The following is a 23539-nucleotide window of genomic DNA, read 5'->3' on the forward strand; positions in this document are numbered from 1 at the left end:
TCTTTTCTTTTCAGAACACAAAACAGGGCCATAAAGTTTTCCTTGCTTGGCACACACCGTGGAACAACTGGAGTAACTTGTAAATATTCAGTTTATAATCCTTTTTTTTTTTAAATCTAAGAATAGAGATGCTGCATAGTTAATGTGATACAGAGTTGTTGCAGAATTAGAATGTACAAAAATAACTTAAACAGAGAACAGTAGGAATTACAAACATATGCTCCCGTGGGTCTCCGTTGCGTTTGCCAGATAGTGCTTGGAATGGTTTTTCTAAAGAATTATTATTCCCTTAAAAATATGTCTCTTGCATTGTTGTTGTTGTTATTTTTTTTCCTAAGCAGAATTAGTCTTTGTACCTCTCGTTGGTTTTTTAATTTCCTGCCAAGTGAATGCTTTGTTCAACATCCAGTGATAAAGGCTCTGAATTTTACGGCTACAAAGCTTTGTAGTGAGGCATTTGTTTTGTCTTCATTTAGATCTCATTGTTTGCTCTCGCCTTATAATCCACCTCGAGTGGAGAGTTGTCCTATGCATTTTATACTGTACTTTTGTTGTGTTAGACATGTTTAAATAAATCTGTCTCAAACTGACAAAATCCCGTCTTTTCATCATTTTAATTGCGTTTAATTTAAAAAGTGATTTCATGTAGCATTCACTCAGTTCAGCTCATGATTAATTATGCTGTACGTCTCTCTCCTTGCTGCTGCTCTGTATGTCACAGCTCCTTCTTTTTTATTTCTGAGGGGTGTTTTCCATTAGAGGGCAGTACAGAACGGGAAACAGAAATCAACATTTCAACCTTGAATTCATCCTGAGCGTTTAAACTGTAATATAAATGTTTATATCCTTTCTTTAAAAAAAAATAAAAAAATCACCACAACATTATTTCACCCCTTTGGGATATCTTTTTTCCTTCTTAAAAAAAAACACCATATGGAGAGGGCAGCAGCAGCGGAGGTGCATTTAGAAAAATCTGTTACTTTAATTGAATTTGCCCTTTAGTTTTATTTTCGGCGTTTTCTCGCAGTGATATTTGTAACAGTGACAGTTTATCCTTTTTCCCTTAAATTCGTGATTCTCCTCACTGTCTAATGAAACTCCAGAGTGACCCTTACTTGCCCATAGTTATTCCTCTTCTGTTCAGCCCAGGTAGCCTAATAATCCACCCTCCAAAAATAACCTCAGCTCTAACCTTTGCAGAACCAATTCAAGTGGCCCTCTCACTGAATACATTTGAACTTTGCTGCATTTTTGAATTTCTTATCCGATCAGCTCCGTGTGGCTGTCTTGCCGTGCTGCTGGACTCACTTACTCTGCCATTGGAGCACCATCGCAGCGTAAATGTTGAGGCAGCAGACAGGCAGATGAAGAATGAGACTCAGTCTGTGGTTTCACAGAGGGCTAATGATGCCTGTGGTGACTACAGGCTACAGTCAGCCCCCTAACGAAGGGAGCTGTGACACAGCCACAAGGGGTCCCATTTAAGCCAGGCGCACTCTGAAGTGCACTGTAAGCACCCTCCTTTTTTTTGCTTGTGGCTAAGTAAATTCTATGGAATGCTATGAATTTAGCAACCAGAGATACTGATGTCTGTAGAGTGCTGTGGTTGATGTTAAAAAACAAGTCCAGCATCAAAGCTTCTGACATGCTGCCAGTAATTGGCCGCGTAATTTGCGGAGGTACCGAAGGAGTCTCCTAAAAATAATTCGCACCTTTTATTTTGTCCAGTTTTACACTCTTGAGATATTTTAGCATTTATCGGTAACAGTGTTTTTATTATTACATCTGTATTGTTTTGTTCTCGCGCTTTCACCTTGCATACCGCTTCCATATCACGCTGGCTCAGAGATAAAAAGGAATTAGATTAAAAGACGCTGAGACGATCTCATCATCCGCACTGTTAATCTCTGTGAAACCTTTAATTTTGGCCTAATATCTGCCTCCATTTCATAGAGAAAGACTATATAAGTGCATGTGTGCGTGAGCATGTGGCCTTGCATGTTGGTGTGCGCACATGTGTATGTCCATATGTGTGTGGGTGAAGTGGATGATATTGAGTCTGACTTCATAAATCACCCAGACACTGATAAACTCCCCATGCACCCACACACCGCTAATGGGCAACCCTTAAGGAGTGTGAGTGTCTCGTGCGGCGTTTGATTCAACATTTATTAACCCCCTCACACACACTCTCTCCCTCACATACGACACACACTCATTTGAGCCCCAGAAAGAGCGAGGATATGGTTGGTGGCATCCGTAGCGGTAGCGCGGGGTTTTGACCTGGCCGGGCTGTATTAATCATGGCCAATAGTGGTAAGGTACGTTTTGGCTTATAGCGCCACAACAACAACAGCCTCTGCATTTCCTAACATTAGTTTCCCTCTCATAACTTATATCCTGTCTCCAACTCCCTACTTCCCATCTCATATCCTGGCACCCCTCCTCATTATAGAACAATTTTCTGCCCCCACATCAAATACAAACACACTCTGTGCTTCCATCTCCTTCTCTTCATACATGTCGGCTCATAATTCTAATGTTATCGCAACCTGCACCCCTTGGTACGAGGCGCAAGCTTAGTGGGGACTCTGCGCAAGTTAATTCTGCAGCCGCTCCGGTGATCGATAAACAGCTGCTTTTATCCTTCCAGAGAAGTTTGTATGTTTGAAATGAATAAAAGTAAGACTTTTTGGAACGTGCAACTCAGCTGCAAGCCGTGCTCTGTTCCTGGGAACACAGAAGGAGTATCCGGCATGCAGATAGGCAATGTCCAACAGTGAGTCAGAGAGATAGACGCAGGGATAGATAGCTGGATAGACAGACATTAGACTGGGGCTTGGCTGCACTATCAGGTTTCCTCCCCCTCTGTCTGTCTGCCGGGACAGCCTGGCCTCAGAGGCCCTGACACCGAGGCACCACACAGCCAGCCACGACAGCTGCCACAGCAGCATCTAATACCAACACACTCCATGCTATGCCACGACTACAAAGAGAAATAGCGTTTCAAACATGGCATACTTTGATGCTCTTGTAATGATCTTTGTGTTTTGAGAGAGAAAGCGAGGGGACAGAGGATTCGTATGGTGCGCCGTCTATTTTTTTTTTCTTTTTCTCGTTTCTTTAGAACAAAGAGACTCCTCTCAACACGAGAAAGTTTAAAACAGTGTTGATGAGATGGAGCTGGATTAAATGAGAACGTAAAAGAAACCCTGAGCGGTATCAGCATGCGAGCGCGCGCGCGCGTTTGTAACCTTGTATCAGCATGTCATCGTAACCTCGTGAACTCGAGCGTCGGTCTGGGGGTCTCTAATTAGGAACGGCTGATGAACGGCCATACATTACGTGAGAGCGGGGGCCTGTGAGCGTGTATCCCTCTATGTATCAATCTGTGACTGTGCCGGGTGGCTGTCAGAGTGGTAAGGAGAGTGTCTCAGCCTGGAGAAAGTGCAGGTCTAGCCTTGGTCATGTTGACGGAGGGGGCGGCACTTCAGAGGCTCCAGGACCCCATGGCACCAGTCTCCCCAGTCCCCCAGACAGACTGGGAGCATCTGGGCTCTGTCAGCGCCTCTGGCCCCTGCAGACTCCGATCTATATGACGAGGGAGAGGAGTGCATTGGATCAGCGAGAGGGAAAATATGAGCCAGATTCCTCGACTTGTGAGAAAAACCCGCGTTGCCAGTTTGCATGTAACACGTGGACGCATGTGTGGCTGCGTTAAGGCCTTATAACAGGTCACAGTGATTAAATTTGTATGATGTGAGATGTGGGGTATTGATTAGCGACTAATGCTGAAAAAGTCCTTTTTAAAAACTGTCCGATTAAGTATTAATTAAAAGTATGCCACGAAAAAATATGCGAAGCCTGTTCTGAGTAAAAACATCAAGATAAGACTGATAGATATCATTCCAGACTTTCCTATGAAAGCGAGCAATGATTTGATCAAGTAGATATAACTCTAAGCTGTGCCACATGAAAACTGATATACACACACTTGCCAAGACTAATTAATCCATACACTAAATTAGGAATATAAATCGCGGTCCCAATTTAACAAGGTCAGCTTTAACTTCTCCCTTTACACTTTTATTTAACTGTGTAGTTGCGGGAAAAAAGAATCCCTATCAATGTGCTTCGCTTATTATGATTGACGATTGATGATTAAGTCCTCCAGCTGACACACACCACCAAAGCCGGTGAGTTGGAATTGGATGTGACACATACACAGTTCTGCGTGTTAGGTAATTCGTTGACGAGGGGCCAAATTCATTTATGGAACAGCGGTATTGGCAGGCATGGACACTCTCTGCAAAAACAACGATAATCACAGAGGTTTGGCGCGGCGTGACAAGGACTCTTCAGGGAAAGGCCCTTACACGCTGCTTTGTTGGCCGTTCCTCCCTAAGATGGAGGGAAACATCCGCCACTGTTCTTAAGATGAGAGGCGCTCAGAGCAGGAGGAAAGAGGTTTATGTAAGGTGCGGAAGGGCTTCATTAGCATTCGTAATATCTGAAATGTCCAAATTTTTATCTATATAAATTTAACTACTCGCTGCTTTTTTTCGGAGGGAAGAAGTGAGTGATATTCTTTCCTTTTTTTCTCCTTTTTTTTGGTTCAATTGATGAAATAAAGGCTCTGATAAATCCTCTGTAATGAAACATGAGGGGGACCCTGTCTCAAGTCATTTAATCTCTTTTCACATTCTCCATTTTTTCTGCTAATGAGCCTTATTGACAATCAAACAGAAGCTGTCATCCCCCAGGATGCAACACTCCCAGCCCCTGCGTGTTTGTCATAGTGTCCTGGCAATCAGAGCTGCCTGCAAGACCAGGCTGGCAGTTAGTGGTTCTCACAGCAGCGCTGCCTGAAAATGGCACACTTCCTGTAGAGTTGCAGCTGCCACCTCTGCTACTTCCATTACTTTCTATAGCATGCAGATGTTGTATCAACATTCCCTGCCAAGGGGACTGCAATAACTGTGAGATTCATGCCATGTTTCAGAGGCACGTCAATTTCTCAAGTGGGACAATTAAAGAGGGAAATACAGTACCAGGTTTTTCACAGCCGCTGAAATCGGAAAAGGGCTTTTTTCACGTTTTTTTCCAAAGGGTGGCTGTTTCATAAGGGTTCAGAAATCCACCCGATTTTTACTGCCCTTTTCCTGAGTCGAGCTGTTCTGTGAGCCTTTGTGCGGCAGACCTGTTGTGACCCACAGCGGATATGGAAATGGGGCTAAGGTTTTATGGGCCAAACGGATTGGACACAGTCAAGCTCAGGGGGCATGAATATTGGATGTTATTTCTGCTCCCTTTTTATGTAATCCATTGCCAATACATTATTAATAGATGATATCATATCCAGAACTACTGGACAAAGCACTACAGAGGAGTACTATGAAAGGAGCTCTATGTGGTGGAGACTGTGGCAGAAAAATACTGTTCAAGTGATATTATTTTATCACTGCAGCCTAGCACTCCCTGACCAGGCAATCTTTTATAGTGTAATTTTTGGGCTAGGTGAAGTTCATGGAAGGAAAGTACGGTGAATGCTCTATTTCTACCGCGGGTAAATCCTGCATTTGTGGGTTTGAAATGTACTGAAACATTGATGAAGTATCAAATGACACCCAAATACAAGTTTAATGGATTTTGAAGCACTGGGATACTTTGCTCATCCTTCTTGACTGCAGTGAGTGAAGTGGAAATCTTTGTGAGGATCTAGAGTTTTCCTTCCAGAGCTGACTCCCAGTGTACAGTAGCAGGGGAGCAGTGTCTTATCTGATGTACAGATTTACAGACGGGAGACGGCGCTAATGTGGGTCAGATTCCCAGTTTTGATTCAAATTTCGAATCGTTCATAAAAGGTCACACTCCCTATTTTGAGTTATTGTCATCTCCGAGTTGTGATCTGCAGTAGTGCGGCTTTTATGAGTGGAAGAAGCAGCTTCCCACTCATGTGTGAACTTCACGGGAGTTGCAGAGACTTTTTTCCCCTCCACAAAACACATCACTCAGCGGCTTCACAAATCCTGTCTGTCCAAGAGCAAATCCTTAAAAAAGTACTTCTCAGCACTGCCCATCAAGCAGAGAAGATAAAACAAAGCAGAAAAATCTAGAGTCCAGCTTTTTGTTTTACGACCCGTCCGGGTACTGTACCCATGTTCGCATTACCACATCAATGTGGGATAATGCATTAAGAGTGAACGTATAAGCCTCAATAAGAGTTACATAGAGAGCGGATACGTAAGGTAATATTCCCTTTTTAAGGTCAGTTTGAATTGTTTTTTCTCATGGGAAACGGCAGATTGATAAAGAGCAAACAAAACCTCTTTTCTGAAAGCTTGTCCTCCACGGCCTCAGTGAAGGTTTCATTCCTTTATATCATCCAGCCCAATTCCCAGCATGCACGGCCATTGTGGCTCTTTCAACTGGAGCTCTCCATTGACTGGCTTATTGTCCGGTCGCTCTTTTGTGTGCGCTATCACCAGAGCACAATCTTTCACCTGAACAGCACAGGAGCGCAGCCCTGGATATAGTCACGTTAAAAAGAAAAGGAAGGAGAGAGAGAGAGAGGGGAACAAAACAAAACAAACTGAGTCACTCGTGTAGTTGCCAGGCGGCGCAATTAACCCCACGCCAGTGAAGAAATGTTTAGTACGTATACCGCGTATCAACTTGTAAAAATCTCAAGTGATGCTTGTTAATAACGCAGTTATTAGTCACGCTTGAGCGGCCCGCGTCACAAAGAGACGTTCAATATTACTGCTCAGGCTTATATTATCGAAAGGAGGGCTTTTTTTTTTTTTTAAATATAACAATGCACAAGCAGATGTTTGAAGAGTGGCCCTCGGCAACACGAGGCCAGTTAAGATCGATATTGCTTTCAATATTTCTTTCCTTTGACAGATAACCAGTACCGAGGAAAGTCTTGATAAGAGTGGCAACATATGGATGCGGTGAACCTCGCTCTCTTTTGATTGCGTGACCCCTTCACCTTTGCTTGTGTTTGAGAGCGAGGCAGCCACATGGTATGGTGGGGGTCTGTCAGGCTTTGGATATGGGGCATTATTGACCCAGGATTTATAAATATTTAATGCACACATTAAGATCATGGTGGAGGGTAGCCATTAGAGTTCTCCAATAAAAGAGGCTCTCACGATGATTGAATGTTGTGGCAGAGCCAGTGGCTGATTGTTGGGTACAGGGAAACCTGCTGAGACAATATACTGTACCTCGAGCTCGCCTGCCAGGCTTCAGAGCGCTCAAAACTAAACTTGTCTTTTTTTTTTATTTGATTGCACTTTTACCCTCAGAATTTTTCTTTCTTTGGCTGTTTTTGCTTGGTTCGGTTTCTAAAGAAATGCGCTGTTTGTCCTAACATTTTTTTAAAATAATAAGACACAGCGGTGCGCAGGAGATGGATCCAAACCTGTGTATCTGTGTGGCTGTTGTTATCAGACGCGCTGGATTATCGAGGGAATGATTTGAAGAACAAGGCGGCTGAAAATTAAATAGCTCTTTTTAGCGTATCTGTCCTTTGCGCTATCAGCAGCTCCTGGGCTATCTCCGGTGCTGCCAGATCTGCGCATGCTGTTTGACATAATAAGCTGCGATATGCTGATTGGCGCTCAGGTTGACGCCGCTTAATTGTGCATTTATGGCAGAGGTGGCCTCGGACAATGTTGCCTTGATGAGAAATTGACATTTTGCGACCTGCTCACCGCGACCACTCAGGATGCCAGATAAGATGCTCAGTTGTTTTTAAGGAGAACCACTATTCTTCCCTCAAACACTTCTATCCTTCTGTTTGACCCACTTGATGAGTATAGATTTCACCACGGCCCCTATAAGAGGTTCAAAACGATACCAGCCCTTATAGACAAAGGATAACCTTGCTCTTTCAATGTATTGATTCTTTATTAACTAGGTGGCTTAATGCAATGAAATGAGGGATTTGAATGAGCCCCATTTGGGGTGTTTTGAATAAAAAGCTTGCACTGTTTATGAATGGCTACAATGAACCTTTGAAGCACCACAGATGCAGGATATGCTGATACAAAGACCAGTAGGAATATGTCACAATGTCAGAGTGCTTTGCTGCAAGAATATGAGTAAAGAGCAGTTTTCATCTTTTATGGATGTTACACTTTTTCCACAGGTGTCAAACAATTATCTCTATAGCAATGTCTAAACACTACATCTTACAGACGAATCACAGGTTTGTCCTCAGAAGTTTCTACTGTCTTTTTCTTGTTCCTGATTGTCAGTTTGTCTGCCAGCCAAACTGTACTTCAAACTGAAGAAGTCCACAGTTGAGTAGCTATTGTGTTTTTACTGAAAATTTTAATAAAACATCGCTTATTCATCTCTGTTTCCATTCCAAATGTTGAACAGTTTTAAATTTGTCTTCCCTGTAAACACAAGTAAGCTATGTGGCAGAGTCATAAGTGGTGAGTAAAAATGACTTCTATACATTCTACAAAACAGAAAAAAATACAACCACAGATGGAGTGTTTTTTTTTTTATCTCCAAGGTTGTCCCTCATGCACATTAGTCTCTATTGGATCTTAACAACTATCATATGGGTCACAAACAATTTATTTGACAATACAACCAACAAAGTTTTCTCCAAAATGGTCTGTATAGATAATTTAAAATCAATACAAAAATAAACAATGAAGTTTGACTTCCCCTTTAAAAAATGGACAGAGAGTCTTGACGGAGTAACACAAATTTTGAGGATACACATGAAATATATGCACATTGCATTTCATCAAATACAAAAAGAAAAACAAATGAAGGCAACAGTTCTTGGCTGAATTATCTGTGCTGCATCACTATATTAAGGGCATGACGATTAATACATACATAATGAAAAGCAATATACAAAATTTCAGAGATAAATACATTATTTATAGTTGATATGTTACAAAATTTCCCTCAGTGAGCGCAAGTGTGTATTGGAACAGAAATATGACAATGAACTACTATAGTCCTACATTGTCAATGGATTGTAATTTAGTTTTGGGTTTTTTTCGTTTTTTTTTTCCATTTTTGTTGATCTAAAAGAACATGAAAAAGACAGATGTATAAATATTTAGCACACGTTTGGCAATATCACAATAGTCTACAATTTTTTTTTTTTACCACATATAAAACACATAAGGGAGTTGGAGCTAGGGGGGGGAGACTGCTCCTCATCAACAAGAAACAGACTTCACAGTAGCCTAGGAATGCATTAATATACAGTGCTAGCAAAAAAGTTGAAAAACATGGCAAAACACACTTGCTTAAAAGGAAGCTCTAGACATGGAAGTACATCATATTCATCAACAGAGCAGTGTTTTGTACACATCAGTGTGCTTGTTGAATCAAAGAGGATTTTTTTTTTTACTTTTGAAGATGATTTCTAGCTACAATAAATTACAAAATTTAAGTTAAAATGCAGGAATGAAACATGATACAACGTTACCCACCCAGCCCTGCCCCTTTTTACTCGTATTTGTTGTACTTTTATGATCGATTTTCTACATTATATATCTCATATATTTTCCAGTTGAAATTCAAACTGTCTTGGCCCCTGTGTATTTTTCTCACACATAAAAATACAAAAAAGTCACATTATAAAGACACACAACTGTTGTGAATCTATTAAAAGAGAGTTGAAACAGAAAACAATTTCTGAGGCAAACAAGTTCATTGGCAAATGTACTGTACATCAGTGTTTTTACTTTACAACCAGATGGTGAGTCCACAGAGTCCCTTTCAGTATTGAGCGTGTGGTTGATTGGACAAATCCGAGACCGAAGCGCAACCCGACAGGTATACAAAATAAACACTTCATCATCCTGTGTCCTCTTCAAGGGTGATAAAATGGGAGGAGGGTGGGGGAATAAACAAAAAAAATCCCACAGAAAAAAAAAATATTGTTCATCATGAAATCCTTTTTTTTCTGCAGGCTGTGAAAGTCAATGAAAATTAAAAAAAAAAAAAAAAGTCTTTCTTTTCTTTCTTTTTTTTTTTCTTCGTCTTCAAAAACAGAACAAGCGGTGGACTATACATTGCACCAGCCTTTTGCAGTGTGCTGAGGGGGTGCCCTGTGAAGTGGTAGTGGGTAGACTGGTGCTTGAGATGACGAAAGTGCATTTACATTGGAGGGACAACTAGGCCGGACATGGCTGGGGACAAAAAAGAGAGAAAGGTAACGGAGATTAGTTCATTAGGCTAAAGCAGGTATGGATATAAGTATGAAAAACTATTAAAGTATTGTAATTTAGTGCATGCATGGCGTGTGTGTGTGTGTGTGTGTGCGTGTGTGGCCATCTGACAGTGCGCAAGTGCGTGAATGTAAGCCTTAATGTGCCTGTTTGCGTATGAGCCTGTGAGTGTTTGCCGTGTCCGCCAGCCTGCTGCTGCGTGTCCTCCTAACGGGGAGAGTTTGAAAACCTCCCTCCTGCTCTGACATTTCAGCCCCCAGCACGCCAGTCTTGCTATGTGTGATATTTCTCCTGGCATTGGGGTAATAGCAAACACTGGCCCAGACTCCCAGGAGACACAGCCGTGGTGACGGCAGAGCAACAACACGGTCACTTCCCACAATGCCACAATGCTACAGTACCAGACACCCAGACTCTCCTCTCCGCAAATTCAGTCCTATCACTTCCTTTCCACCCGTCATCTCTTCTTTATCCTTGACTCTCCAACACCGAGCGGCACATTAGTCCTACGTTTCCCCATTCCCCAAGTTATGCCTCTGCGTCATTATCCAAGAGAGATTAGGCAAGATCAAAGGTAGCTTCCGTTATTTTACCGAGACCATCTGCTTAGGATATCATTAGCAACTGTACCTCACCCTGAGAGTTTATATATTCAGTATTTTCACACGTTTTAACAATTAGGCGACTAGTGAAGTGCTGGGATGATATATTATTATATTGCTCTGAGTATATTTGTAGAGTCATGGTTGAAATGCTTTTAAGTTTGCCAGCGCAGATGATGGCAAGGCATTGCTCATTAATTTCTGCACAACATGTATTAATAAGTATGAACGTGTAGCAAGATGAACTTTAATTTCCCACTTCATTAAGCCCAATGTTATTAATCTTGGGGCACACACTACGGCTAAGCTTGTTTTCAAAGCAATCATGTTGGTCATGACACATGCACAAAACCTAATAAACATAATTACTAAAACAATTCTGGGAAGGTCTTTTCCTGCGACATCAGAGGGGATCATTTGTATGAAAGGGCAACAAGGATGTATGTTTGTGTGAATGTTGGCGAAGACGCGGGATGAAGCTTGCGCTCCTACGCTTGTGCGTGTGTGCAAAGGCATGCTCTGTGTGAGTGTGTGCGTCTGAATGTAAACTGAAAGGTGTAAATTGGCCTGTCAAAATGCATATATTTGTAATGATTAATCCCTCACCAAACCGGACAGAGGCCTGAGCAGCGGTATCTGACCAGTAGTCCGTAGGGAAGGGATGAGGGGGTGAGGGGGGCTCACCTTGCAGTCCGTTGCCGTTGGCGCTGGTGCAGGAGGGGGGTGGGGAGGCCTGGGGTCGGACCACAGGGGCGAAGGCGCTCTTTTGTTTAACTGTGGAGACGATAGGGAAGGAAAGGAAAGGAGGGAGGGTAAGAGTGAGAACGTGCTGTGAGTAGTGCTCAAGAGGGAGAGGGCAGTTAAGGTAAGGCTGGGATAGTATTACTGCCAGGGGGGATACACGATCAGTACTCACAGGCCCCTACCATCAACATCTTGCCCAGTTGAACAAACACAGGTGGCAAACGGTGAAAGACAAAATGAATATTTCTTTGATTCTAAGCTGCGCGCGTGTTCTCCAAAGTGCTAAAACTAAACAAGCCCCCGTGAATAGCCGGTAATATATTATCACCATCGGTAATTTTATAAACCCCCGTCAGAAATGATTCATAGAAGTGAAAACGAATGTGGGAGCTGGAATTAAATCAGCAGCAGCTTAGTGCTACTACAGCGTGCGATAGTGGCAAGCTACTCACTTCCATATGGGGAGTTGGCAGAGGATCCGTTGAGGAACCCAGGGGAGCTTGGCACTCCCAGGTTCATACCGGCATTGCCGTAGCCATTCATGCTGTTGCTGACGGTGTTGTAGCTCGACTGCTGTGGGGTGCTGCTGGAGATGTAGCCCCTGGGGGACACGCTGCTGGTGTTCCGGCTGTAACCCACTGAACAACACAAGAAAAAAGGAGAGGGATATTTTTTTAATGTATGTGGAGTGTTTGCTAATTACAGTAAAAAAAACAAACTATGGAGTTTTGCTGTTGCAGTAAAATTTTTATATTAACGCATGCTGCGGATGCCAGTTTAATAAGAAGAGAACTTGACACGTTAATTGTGAACCCAGCGTTCAGACATAATTCCTGTTCAATTTTCTTACTTTAATAAGAGAAAAGGAGGGAAATGTAACTATTTCTCATTTTCCTGCAAACCCCCTGGAATCCCCTCAAGGTCCCACCTCCAGGTCCCCCCACCCCACTTTGGAAACCCACCTGAATTGCAGAGCCATATCCAAAATCTCATACCTTGGTCATTTCCTTGTGACTCAGACACATTGACTGCTAGTTGGCTGCTGAAGGAGTTGACTCCCATCATGCCGTGGGAGGCTGTGTTAGCGAGAGAGGGGATCTGGTTGTGGTTGCGGGGAACGCTGTACAGGGCCTCTGCGATGTCAGCTGCCCTCTTCAGAATGATCTCCTGAGAAGCACAGGGGAAGGTTTTGTTATTTATGTTGTTGTTTTTTGCTTTTTCTTTATAGCTGTGCTTTTTCTTTGATGCATGGTTCATGACTATATGGTTAACTCACAATCCACGTAGCCTACATTGTTCCAGATATAGTGGTAAAAATACCCTTTGGTGATACTAAATTGTTTCTTACTTAGCAGAGGTACAAGCATGCTTAAATTAGCTGTGTGGACACGGACCTGATTGTTGTGAGGCATTCCATACAGGGCTTCAACGAGATCAGCCGCCCTCTTCAGTAACACCTCCTGATGAGGAAAGCAGTGGGAGTAAATGTTAAAACCTAAAGAGATTACATTGGAGAGCCCAGTGGTACGTACAGTAACAGAAAATATCAAAAGCAACATTGCGCAGCAGGGTCGCGGGGAGCTTTAGAAATGTTTACATATTCAAACACTAAATAAAAGCCACCTTGATTTAAGAGGCACTAGAGCTGCATTTATATGGCACTACCATTTTACTCCTTCCAACCATGCGGAGCAGTGAATAATGTTCCCTATCTTAATTAAACTGGCATAGTCCTTTAAAAACAACACCTCACCCCTGATTCTGGGCTTCACGTTTGCTCCAGAGTTCACCGCTGAGTCCCCTCTCTTCAGAACAATAAAGTGAATTAGCTCTGGGTTAATCTAGTTCTGTTGTAATGACATTAAGGAATTTTTCAATTAACCTCTTTGACTGGCTGTTGCAAAGGACTTCACAAATGACTTCCCATCCAGCAAGAGCTGGGTGCTTGTGCCTTGGGGACACGGATGCTCAGGATGTGGTCTTATCCATGTCTGCATGCTTGCCCCCGCTTGACAATGCGGATTAGCTGTGTTGCTTTGGCTCTTAACACTGAAAATGAGTTGGCCCCGGATCCCGTTCCCCCCCACTCTCTTTCGGGCTTTCAGCAAGGTGGGGTTTGGCCCGTTTGTGTATCTTTATCTGCTCTTTGAATTCAGCACTTACAATTAAATCCCTCTCAAGCAACCAGGCTGCTCTCTTTGTTTTCTATAATACAGAAGGCAATATGCTCAATGAAAAATCCTCTCCTCCTTTTAGAGTGCATATAATCTGACAAAGGCAAGTTGCAGACACGGCTCTCGCGTGTGTTTTAAAACGCTCGCTTGTTGTCACCTGCTGTAGAGCAGAGATTTGTCGCCTGTGCTGTTAGAACCCTGGTTAAAAGCAATGCAAATCTGTCACCAGAAACATCTCAGATGGCGCTTGTTTTCTTCCCACATTCGCTGTGTTTTCTTTTGCGGGCCCCGGTAATTTGTCTGAAGTGTTCCATCACTTGGCAATAGCAGTGTGGGATTAAGACGGCAGCTGCCATAAATGAATGTAAACACAGCCTTCGCGCCTTCAAACAGCGGCCTCCAAGACTTGGCCTGCATTTCCAAGGCACAGCGTATGTAGTGTGTATGGAGCGTGTGTATGGGCCCTTTCATCCAGAGGAGCATATCTACCACAGTCCTTGATTTATCAAGATGAATCACTGTAGAAGCCACTTCCAGCGTATGCCATGCTCTCTTATAGAAACATATCGCTTAATCCACCCCAAGTTACCGGATGGGTGGCTCTTAGAATGGGCATTTACCTCTGAAATTGGTGTGTATGCTCAACGTTGCATGCATCTAGTTTGCATACAAATAAAGAATTATGGTTGTCGTGAGGCAGGTAGACTAAATGAGAGGACCAGCTGTCTTGATGTGTTCTCATCAGGCAGAACAGATTTCTCTCTCTCTTGCTGAGTGAGATAAAGTGGTTTTCTTTCTTTTTGTCTGCAGTTAATAATTACCAATAATCTATTCTATCATATTTCAAGATCTCCTACATGGCTCTCAATTTTAAACAACAATTAAAGCAATTAAGACTGTCGCGTTTGCAAGCCATGTTTCATTCTCTGTAAAACGTCCTCTCCCTCCTTGTCCATATGGTACTTTGCAGCAGTGACATAAGGAGAGCTTGGAAAAAGGAGGGAGGAAAACGATATTGCCTCTCATCCTTAATCTGTCGTTTACCGCGTGGTGTCTTAACTAACCAAGTTGACTCGCAGGGCTATGCTTAAGTGGCAACCTAGTCATATCCGAGGATGATGAGAAGTGCTGCACCCAATCAAGGAAGAAGTTTGTTTTCTTCTGACGAGACGCTTCCATGCGTATCGGCTCACGCTGTGAATACGATTAACACGGAATAGTGTTCTGAGGGCATTTCCATGTAAATCTCAATACTGCTCCAGCATAAGTGTAATTGGCTTTCTTGTCATGGAGACATATCAGAACACACCATGTTAAATTGAAACAATTAAAGGCTTCAAATGATTTCTGTTGTTCTGTGACAAATGCGTGACAGATTCCTTCTATTGTTTGCCGTGCTTTGCATAAAGGTCTCGTGTTCTGCAACTGTCTAAATGGGACTGCTCAGATAACAGATCACCTAAGATTTAGGAGCCGTTTTATGTTATTGCTGAGAAAAAAGGCGACCGGGGGGTGGGGGGAAGCCATATCAAATGATGTGTTATAAAAAATATCTAACAATAAGGAGATGTGGTCTAAAATGGCCTAAATGTGATTCTTCAAGCAGTAGATTAACATGGATGTTGTATTTATATTATCACAGTTAATAAAAAAGGGCCTAGGTTATGTAGCTTGGAGTGCTAATGCCATTATAAAACTGTAAGGCAATTACTCTGTTAGCTCTAGCCTGAGGTAATGAATGCATTTAGAAGCATAGGGCCATTAGATGAAGGTACTTCAAAGAGCACAGGAAGAGAGATTCATTTAAATACATGGGTAATTGCTTGACATGAACACATTTGTAATATTTTCTCCTTGTGGATTACACAAAGAATTGGAAAAGAATGGGCTTATGCTCATTTTGGGAGGAAAGAAAAGAATCCAAAGCAATCAGCTTAATAATAAAACAATATTGAGTTTCCACTTTTAATTTCATAATGAATCTAATTTGTTACAGAAGAGAGAAATTGAGTGTGATATAATGTGATATCCAGTCTATTTGTCCATTACTGCCAGAGGGCACAAAATGGTATTATAAATTGTCTTTTTTATATTATGAATAGAAAATTGTTTTATAACAAGATCTTAAAAGGGAGGGTGAATTCCAAAGTCTCTCTTCACTTAACGCAATGCCCGCAAACCAATCTCCTTTCTCATCACTTGACTGCTCACACTTATTACTTTCATATTCACCCTGGACTTTGCATTGAATTTTTATATCTCCACTCCTCCCACAGGGTCAGACTGTCATCTACGATGTTGTCTTAGAATTACGAGGTAAACTTCAATCAGAGGCAGCTTCCCCCCTTTTTTCTCTGTGTAGCAACAATATTAGCGTGCATCCCTTGCTATCCATGAGCACTCCCATATTGGCTTTCTGTCTCCTTACAATTACCACGTGTCTTACTGGTCCCAGGGAGAAGGCTGGTGGAAATCAATAGTGGAGTAATATTATCAACTGGAGGGTGAAGTCATGGGAGGGGGGAGTAGAGGTGGTGAGTGGGCTTGGTGTCGATTTGCCTTTCTGCTAATGCACACCGCGCGTCCTCCAGCTTTATCTTCTTTTTATAGAGTCTCCCTACCTCACCTGCACCCTGTAATGGCTGTTCTCTATATGCCGTTTCTGTTCTCATTCCAAATGTACATGCCAGCCTCGGCCCGCCGCGGGCTGTTTTATTGGGAATGTGCTTTTGACCCCGAGAGCTGACCCTCAGATGGCAAGCTTAACAATGACGAATCACTTGGTGGGATCATTTACATGCCCCCTGAACCCCATATTTGGGTCCATTAGAGAGCAAATCAAATATTTATGTTGTTTATTGGAAGTGCAGGGTTTCATCTCACTCTGTGATTGTTTCATGCAAAGGCTGGGAGACCATGCTATATTAAGTATGCGCACACCCAGGAAACTAATCTTGGGTTCAGTGTCAAAATCTGTCTCAGAGCCAACAACACTTTGTATTCAAGGAAAAAAAGAAAAGAAAGAAAAGAAAGGAAAAAAGGGAGGAGGGTTTCTCTGTAATAAAGCTGTGTTAAACACTGTTGCTCTCTTTGTTCACAAGATGTGGATTTCACAAAGACACTGGGTGACTTTATAAAATAAAAACAGTGCAGCTAGACTGACCCGTGATGCCTGCGGAGATAGAACGAGTCATGTGGATATGAAAGGGTAAGTGTACTTTACCTTTTGGTCTACGTTTACAGTTGAAATTAGAGTAACATTTCATGTCTAGGTGTTGTTTCCTGTCTCCACAGGGACTGGGTCTAATTGAAACACTTCATATACTGAACCAGGGACTAGCTGTGATGTTCCATTTCTCCACATTGCCTTGGTCAAATGTCTATAGCTACCACACAGTCTGTTCTTTATTAAATTGTCCGTTGGACATTAATGATATTGCGGTGTAGCATGCTGGGATTTAATAGATAAGGTCTTTAAAGGTTTTACAGTATTATTAAAACTCTGAGGTGGCCTCCACTTTACTGCGTGCCGAGGGGTTTTGAAAGTACTAATCAGTCATATTATTACACTTGACACATCTGGAACGTCAGTCATCAAAATGGTTACTGGCAGGGTAGCAATTAGTGAAAACACACAGATAGATTTTATCAATCGGAAATGGAAAGAGCGCAAGAATCAAAGGGGAGAAAAAGAATAAAAGAATCAAAGCGGTTCTGCAGGGGAGGGTTTTTTTCTCACTGTTTGCACCCAAGTTTTCGTGCTCAGGTCTTTCAATATGCCAGCGTCTTTATGTGCCACATCGGTGTGTGTAAAACTGATGTGGCTTTCAAGTCCTTCACCAAGGTTCAAAAGAAAACAATAAGAAAGCCAAAGCATAATAACATGCAGTCTTTGTCTATTAGCCGCAGTAAGACTAGGGGGTTTACGGCACAGGGTTCTGTAAACAAAAGATTAAACCAAATCGAGCTGCAGAAAATGAAAGGAAAACATGAGTGGGGTAATGAGGGTGCAGACGTCGTTCCTGACCAGATTACCATCTCCACAGACTACTGGAGAGGAAAACGCCTGATTGAGCTATTTTACCACACAGAGAGTTTACGCCTCTCTCCACACACAAAACCAATAGCATTACCACGCTGGTTAGTGGGTAAGCCACATATGTGAAGAAAATCTGTTAGAGTTTTGGGTCATACTGCTCTGCTTGGTTGTAATGTTGTTTTGTTTATTTGTCAAAGAATTATAACCCAGACCGCTCTGTGTCATTGTGGTTCTTTTGGTTTTCAGTGCAGCAGAGACACTGTACTGACCTTTGGTAACCTCTCAGGGTCGCCGGGGTGTCTGGGGATGACCTTCTGCAGCCTCTGGAACCCATAGTCGATGGTTGGCTCATTCAGGGCTGAAAGAAAGACGAGAGAAGGTGAAAATTAGAGCATTGTGGGGGCTAAACTAATTGAGAAATGAGTTAGAGTTTACAGTAAAATAGTCATTTCCAAATCCAAACCTCAAGGGCCAGACAGTGTTTTATACGACACAAGTTCCTCTGACACTTGTGCCACTAAGTGCTATTCCATTAAAAGCCATGATGACCTACATCAGTCTGAGGATTCTTCAGAGGGGCCCTCCCCCTTTTTATCTGCTTGAGAATATTGACTAAAGCAAACTACATAGCGGCGGTCTTTTAATCTAACAGAGCCTTAATAATCTGTGAAAGGCTGTCCACACATTGATCTAGTGTAAGTTGCCGTCATTTCACCCTTCTGCACCAACTGTACTGCAACACTGGCCGTGTGAAATACGGCAGCAGATCCCATGGAGCCATTAATCTCTCCCACCCCTCAAATAGTAATCTGGGGCATGAAGCATATTGGGCGATGAATCAGAGGCACAAAGTAAATGAATCATAACCCAGACTTTGGTGAGAGCAGGGCGTTTTATGTCTGACAGTCCTAATGGGTAATTGAAGGTTTCCTTACAGCTCCGCCTGATTCTAAACAATCATGTGTACACTCATAGCCAGGACAAGGCGAGGGAGGCAGGGCAGAGGAGAGAAGGAGGGGAGGAGTGGAAGAAAGGAGGAGAGCAGTGTAAAGGGGGAAGGAACGACTTAATAGAGAACATCACTTCTCAATGTAGATATCATTTTCAGGAGAGTAACTCCACCGAGCAAGGCGCTTCATAAATCAATGGCTTTCTATGGAGACTAATAAGAGCTGCCTGCCTCTATTCATTGTTCAGCCTGTAATTTGGCCCATCACTCATTACTCAGCATGTAATTTCAGCATTAACACCGCACAGCTCGCTGAACCTGCTGAACACCAGAGAATGTGAAAGCAAGCAACCCCCCCCCCCCCCCCCCCCCCCACACACACACACACACACACACACACACACAAACACACACACGCACGTAGAGGCAGGCAGGGCCACTGGAGCACAAGCCAGGGAGTCAGGGCAGGAAAAGGAACATTTATGTTTCTCATTCTTTCTTTTGTACATCAGATACACATGCACAACCCCGAAACACACCCATAAGGCATACTGCACCTACTCACGCATACTTATGTTACTCACACACATCCTTATAATCGAACACACCACTTGTGCTAAAACTCAAATACGGTAATTGCTAGCTCAACCGCTCAAGTGGAGCAGTTATGTGTTCAAGCATGGACAATGCAGGGTGATAATCGATAGCAAGGATCTGGCTTACAAATACAGTGATATTCAGCCTCATAGGCTGGACACACCTGAATAAACCCATGCCACAACAACATACACTGCTGGAAATCTGATTTGACATGTCATCATGCGTCCCGAAACGACAAAGGTCTGCCTTGGAATGTGGGGGAAAGCCATCTTCTCCTTAATAAAGGATTGATCTGCCGTATTGATCGTACATGACAAGGCTATAGCAAGGAATTTGCCCCCTTTCTTTTGTTATTTCCACCCCCCTTCCCCTTCTTATCTATGCACTCTGGCAGTCCCGTACATGTGTGCATGTGTACACACACGAGTGTGTAGATGTGAGTGCATATGGCCGGCAGAGAGAGAGTGTATGTGCACGGCAGTCCTGCCAGACCCTGCTGCTCAGTGTGATGTAAATTGTGTATGTGTAAAAAGCACTCCATAATCAGGCCATCCATCATCAGAGGCTGTCAGTGGGCTCTCTCAGGGTGATACATCACGCTCTCCTGTCCTCTGCCTCAGTTGGGGCCTACACAACCCGCCAGGCATGCTGGGAACACAGCCGGAGAGACGTACAGTACAGGACAAGACCTAGGTTGGGAGAGGTGTTCTGTTTGATGTGCCTCTCCCAATGATAATGATGCCCTCCTGTAAATGCATGTTTTGGAGGGTAGGGTCTCCTTAATCCTTGAAATGTGGTTTATGCTGAATTTTGTCGACAGCTTTCACAGTTTATTACACACCTAAATATGGAGGAATCGAAACGCCTCGAACTAAACCGATATTAGATGTAAAGTTTTCTCCGTCATGGTTTAACACCTGGCAGAATCGCCTGCAGTTGTCGTCCAAGCGTCAGGCATGATCTCTACATGTCGACATGTCACCATCTCATCTATCATGGAGATGATCTTTGTAACAACCCCGGCATAATGAAATTGGTGACACGGACCGCCATCTGCTATTGATTTCATGCAAATGCTTTTGACAGCTGATGGAGACTTGCATTAGCGCTAAACGGTGCTGTCAGTTGATGAGTTGACAGTTTTGTAGTCATAGCATGTACACTAGTGCAGACAGACACAGACAATGTCAATAATCCTGTAAGAGCTGCTGATGATATATACTGAGCACTTATATTCAATCTAGACAATAAATGTGTTATGAGTGCAGTCGTTGCATTGCGCCTCACATTTTTTCTTTCAGGCAAAGATTTTCTTTCATGTGCTGAGCTTTTACAAGAATCATTGGGACTACTCGCCTTACTTTTCCTCACACCACACACATTGACAGCAGCCCCACCTCTTCACCTCATGTCTTTTTTAATCCTTGACACATCATTATGTTCCAACTTCACACTCTGTCGTAAACTTTACTCTCTTCTAAAGAGCAGCTCTGTGATGCCCCGGCATGACTCGATGCATGCCAGAATTTGTTTGCTCCTTCCAGTACAATATGGAGAGAGAGGTGGGGTGAGGGTGTGGACAAAGCATGCCCCCCTCCCCCTAACCTCCTCCTTACCCCTCCTTGTAAGGCTTCTCAATCGCTGCAAGGAAACATGAAACCCTCCACACACATCCCATAAATCCTGAATTGGGTGGGGAGTCTAGCCGAGGGGAGGGGGGTGGGGGTGGGGGGGACTGGAGGAGGTATGATACGGGTGGGGGGGTCGCTGGCACGTTCCAGTCACGCCCGCTTCCCGGCCCGCGGCCAATCAATACCACTTTCCTGTTTTAGAGGCGGGTAATTATGAGGTGGAGAGATTGTGTGACCTCTCACCCCTGCTGCATTACTCGCCTGATATTAAGATAAATTGCCTGATTTTGGGTAAACATATGCTGCAATTCAAACTGTCAGCACTGGTTTGCTCAGGGATAATTTGTATTGATCTCCTGGCTTCTTCCCCATTTTGCTTACTGACCTCATGGATAATTAGAGAAAAAGAGACACGGGGAGGTAAGGCAGGGCTTGCATTTGAATACTTTGCAGGAGAGATGAAGAGCACATGCGGGGGGGATGTTGGGAGGTGGCAGAGGGAACATTAGAGACTAATAGAATTTTCATTTTCTCTCATTTTCGGCTCAGATTTAGACAGGTTACGTGTTTTGTTCAATTATATCTCTTTTTTTCTCTTTCCCTGCCTGTCTTATATACACAGCGATGGCCCCGGGTTTAATTTCTGTCGTGATACAAATTTTACAAATATAATGAGACAACAAAGTGACGGCGAATACGTTTCAAGTTAAACAGCTGATAACAAAAGGATTTATTGCCATATGTGAGGAAAATTAGCATGGTAAGTGACGAAAGAACAGACGTGATAAAGAGTGCGCTTCCCCTTCACGAAGGTTTGGAAGAACATTTTTATGAATATTTCAGTCATTTTCTCTCTCCAGAGAGTGAATGATCATGTTTCAGAATATGAAGAAATGGAATGCATGACTCGGTGTGCAGCTGTGACCATATCGTTTCCAATTTTGAATATCACGCATGCGCACGGGCATGCATGGCAGGCCTTCAGTGAGATTCCTCTGCCTGGAATGTGCAATTCCCAATCTTATTTTGATCTGATGCCTTAATCTGCCACCCTTTCATGCCACTAACACATTTTCTCTGAGAGCTCCTTTAGCCGCCTCAGTCGAGCCACTTTACTTAAAATGTAGAGTGGATGGCGTGTACATGGCATCTGAGTGTGGTCCGCTGCTCCTTCTCCATGTTCTCTAGAAATAGGACATGAGTAACCGCTCTACAAGAACACTGTAACATGGCCGTCTCTGGCAGCCAGAAGTGCTTACATGGCGATACAGCACAGTGTGCCCACAGTCCATATGAAAGCGGATTGAACACTTGTATTGGCTTACAGTATCGAGGTAAAAACATAGGGAAATGTTTGAGCAAAGCAGTAAATTTAAAGGAAATTGTTCCTTGTTAAGTCTATGAGCCTGAATGGAAGCTTGCACAGAGTACTAGCATTCCTGCCAGCCATTACAGCTTATTACGATAACTCTATCTTTCCAGGAGATAAAAACCTAGCCTTGTTGCCATTTGCCAGCTATTACTTTCGCTAATTATACTTAACTGCTTCGAGCTTATCTCCACTCCTCCTACACCATTGAGCAGTTATTTTTTTCTTTCCCCTTAACACAAATTAGAGGTGGAGTGGGAGTTGGAAAGGGGGAGACAGATAAACAGCACAGGCAGAAGTTCATTCAAGTGTTATTGCATTTGTGACTTGTCAAACAGTCTAACTGAAGCCTTCTAGGCACCTGCAGTCTGTTAGATGGATGCAGTTCACAACAGCATCAACACACATAATGACCTCTTCTCGTCAATATTCAACAGCTGCGGACGTAGGACGAGCGTATATCTTCACGGCGTTGTGTTAAGGAATTAAAACGTACTCCTGTGCGTACAAGGAAGGCGTGATATCCAGAAGTCATGCTGCTGCTCCTCAGTATAAATGTGTTCCAGTGTTGAGAGCAGAAAATACGCATGCAGACCATCTTTTAAAAAAAAAATCAACCAACACCAAACCAAGGCAAATTGAAATTTTCACAGCAAACCCACGCAAAGCAAACCTCATCTGTGTTAACACTGACCATATCATCTCCATCCACTGCAGCCAGTTATCACTCAGTGATTCCATCTCCAGCAGTCTCAAGATGAACAGGAAATTAAAATTTCAAAGATCTGCAGTTAAGATAAATCAATGGAGACAGATCAATGTTCATTGAAATTTCATGAACTTTGAGCCAATACAGATGAAAAAACCCCAGACAGTTACAGTCTCCAGCAGATATTGCTCCTGCAACAGATAAAATGTAATTAACACGCTTAAAAGGGAGCAATGTTACAGATTGCCCATCCATAATTCCACACTCCCTTCATATCGGTGGTATTATTAGAAAGGGCCGAAGACACCTGTTCAATCCTCTTAGATGACATCTAAAGTACTTGTGCCACTTCTCTGAGGACGTCAGCGGACTTTCACACATTACCGGCCAACAGAAATCAAATGGGTTCCCTTCACAGCTGATTGCAAGCGCAAATTAATATTGTAAAATGAAGATCAATACATGGACGGGGCACAGATCGATGACGGCTAAATTACAGCCGCAT

At 43.0% G+C, this 23539-nt stretch overlaps 2 protein-coding genes across 18 annotated transcripts in view; one reads left to right on the plus strand and one right to left on the minus strand.

The window, feature by feature from the left end:
* Nucleotides 1–23539, plus strand: part of mgmt (O-6-methylguanine-DNA methyltransferase) — a 62504-nt gene that overhangs the window by 18765 nt on the left and 20200 nt on the right. For 9 of the 10 annotated variants that reach the window (XM_006783733.3, XM_006783731.3, XM_006783730.3 and 6 more), the window contains one exon: nucleotides 15–584. The exons of the other annotated variant lie outside the window; for it this stretch is intronic. The gene's annotated coding sequence lies outside the window, so the exon portion shown is untranslated. Of the gene's footprint in view, nucleotides 1–14; nucleotides 585–23539 lie in introns of those variants that run through there. 10 annotated transcript variants of the gene reach the window in all.
* The window catches only part of ebf3b (EBF transcription factor 3b), a 67854-nt gene continuing 52213 nt past the window's right edge, over nucleotides 7899–23539 (minus strand). For 4 of the 8 annotated variants that reach the window (XM_006783736.3, XM_006783735.3, XM_035904719.2 and 1 more), the window contains exons 11-16: nucleotides 18046–18134; nucleotides 12958–13023; nucleotides 12559–12730; nucleotides 12016–12201; nucleotides 11504–11593; nucleotides 7899–10178 (exon numbers count right to left, since the gene is read on the minus strand). In XM_006783736.3, coding sequence (XP_006783799.1) covers nucleotides 10147–10178; nucleotides 11504–11593; nucleotides 12016–12201; nucleotides 12559–12730; nucleotides 12958–13023; nucleotides 18046–18134 — 635 coding nt within the window. In that variant the 3' untranslated portion in view covers nucleotides 7899–10146. Of the gene's footprint in view, nucleotides 10179–11425; nucleotides 11594–12015; nucleotides 12202–12558; nucleotides 12731–12957; nucleotides 13024–18045; nucleotides 18135–23539 lie in introns of all 8 variants that reach the window. The other 4 variants (XM_035904717.2, XM_035904716.2, XM_035904715.2 and 1 more) reach the window with 1 other exon arrangement.

This window comes from Neolamprologus brichardi, chromosome 13, assembly GCF_056152115.1.
Source record: "Neolamprologus brichardi isolate AB-2024 chromosome 13, ASM5615211v1, whole genome shotgun sequence".
NCBI lineage: Eukaryota > Metazoa > Chordata > Actinopteri > Cichliformes > Cichlidae > Neolamprologus > Neolamprologus brichardi.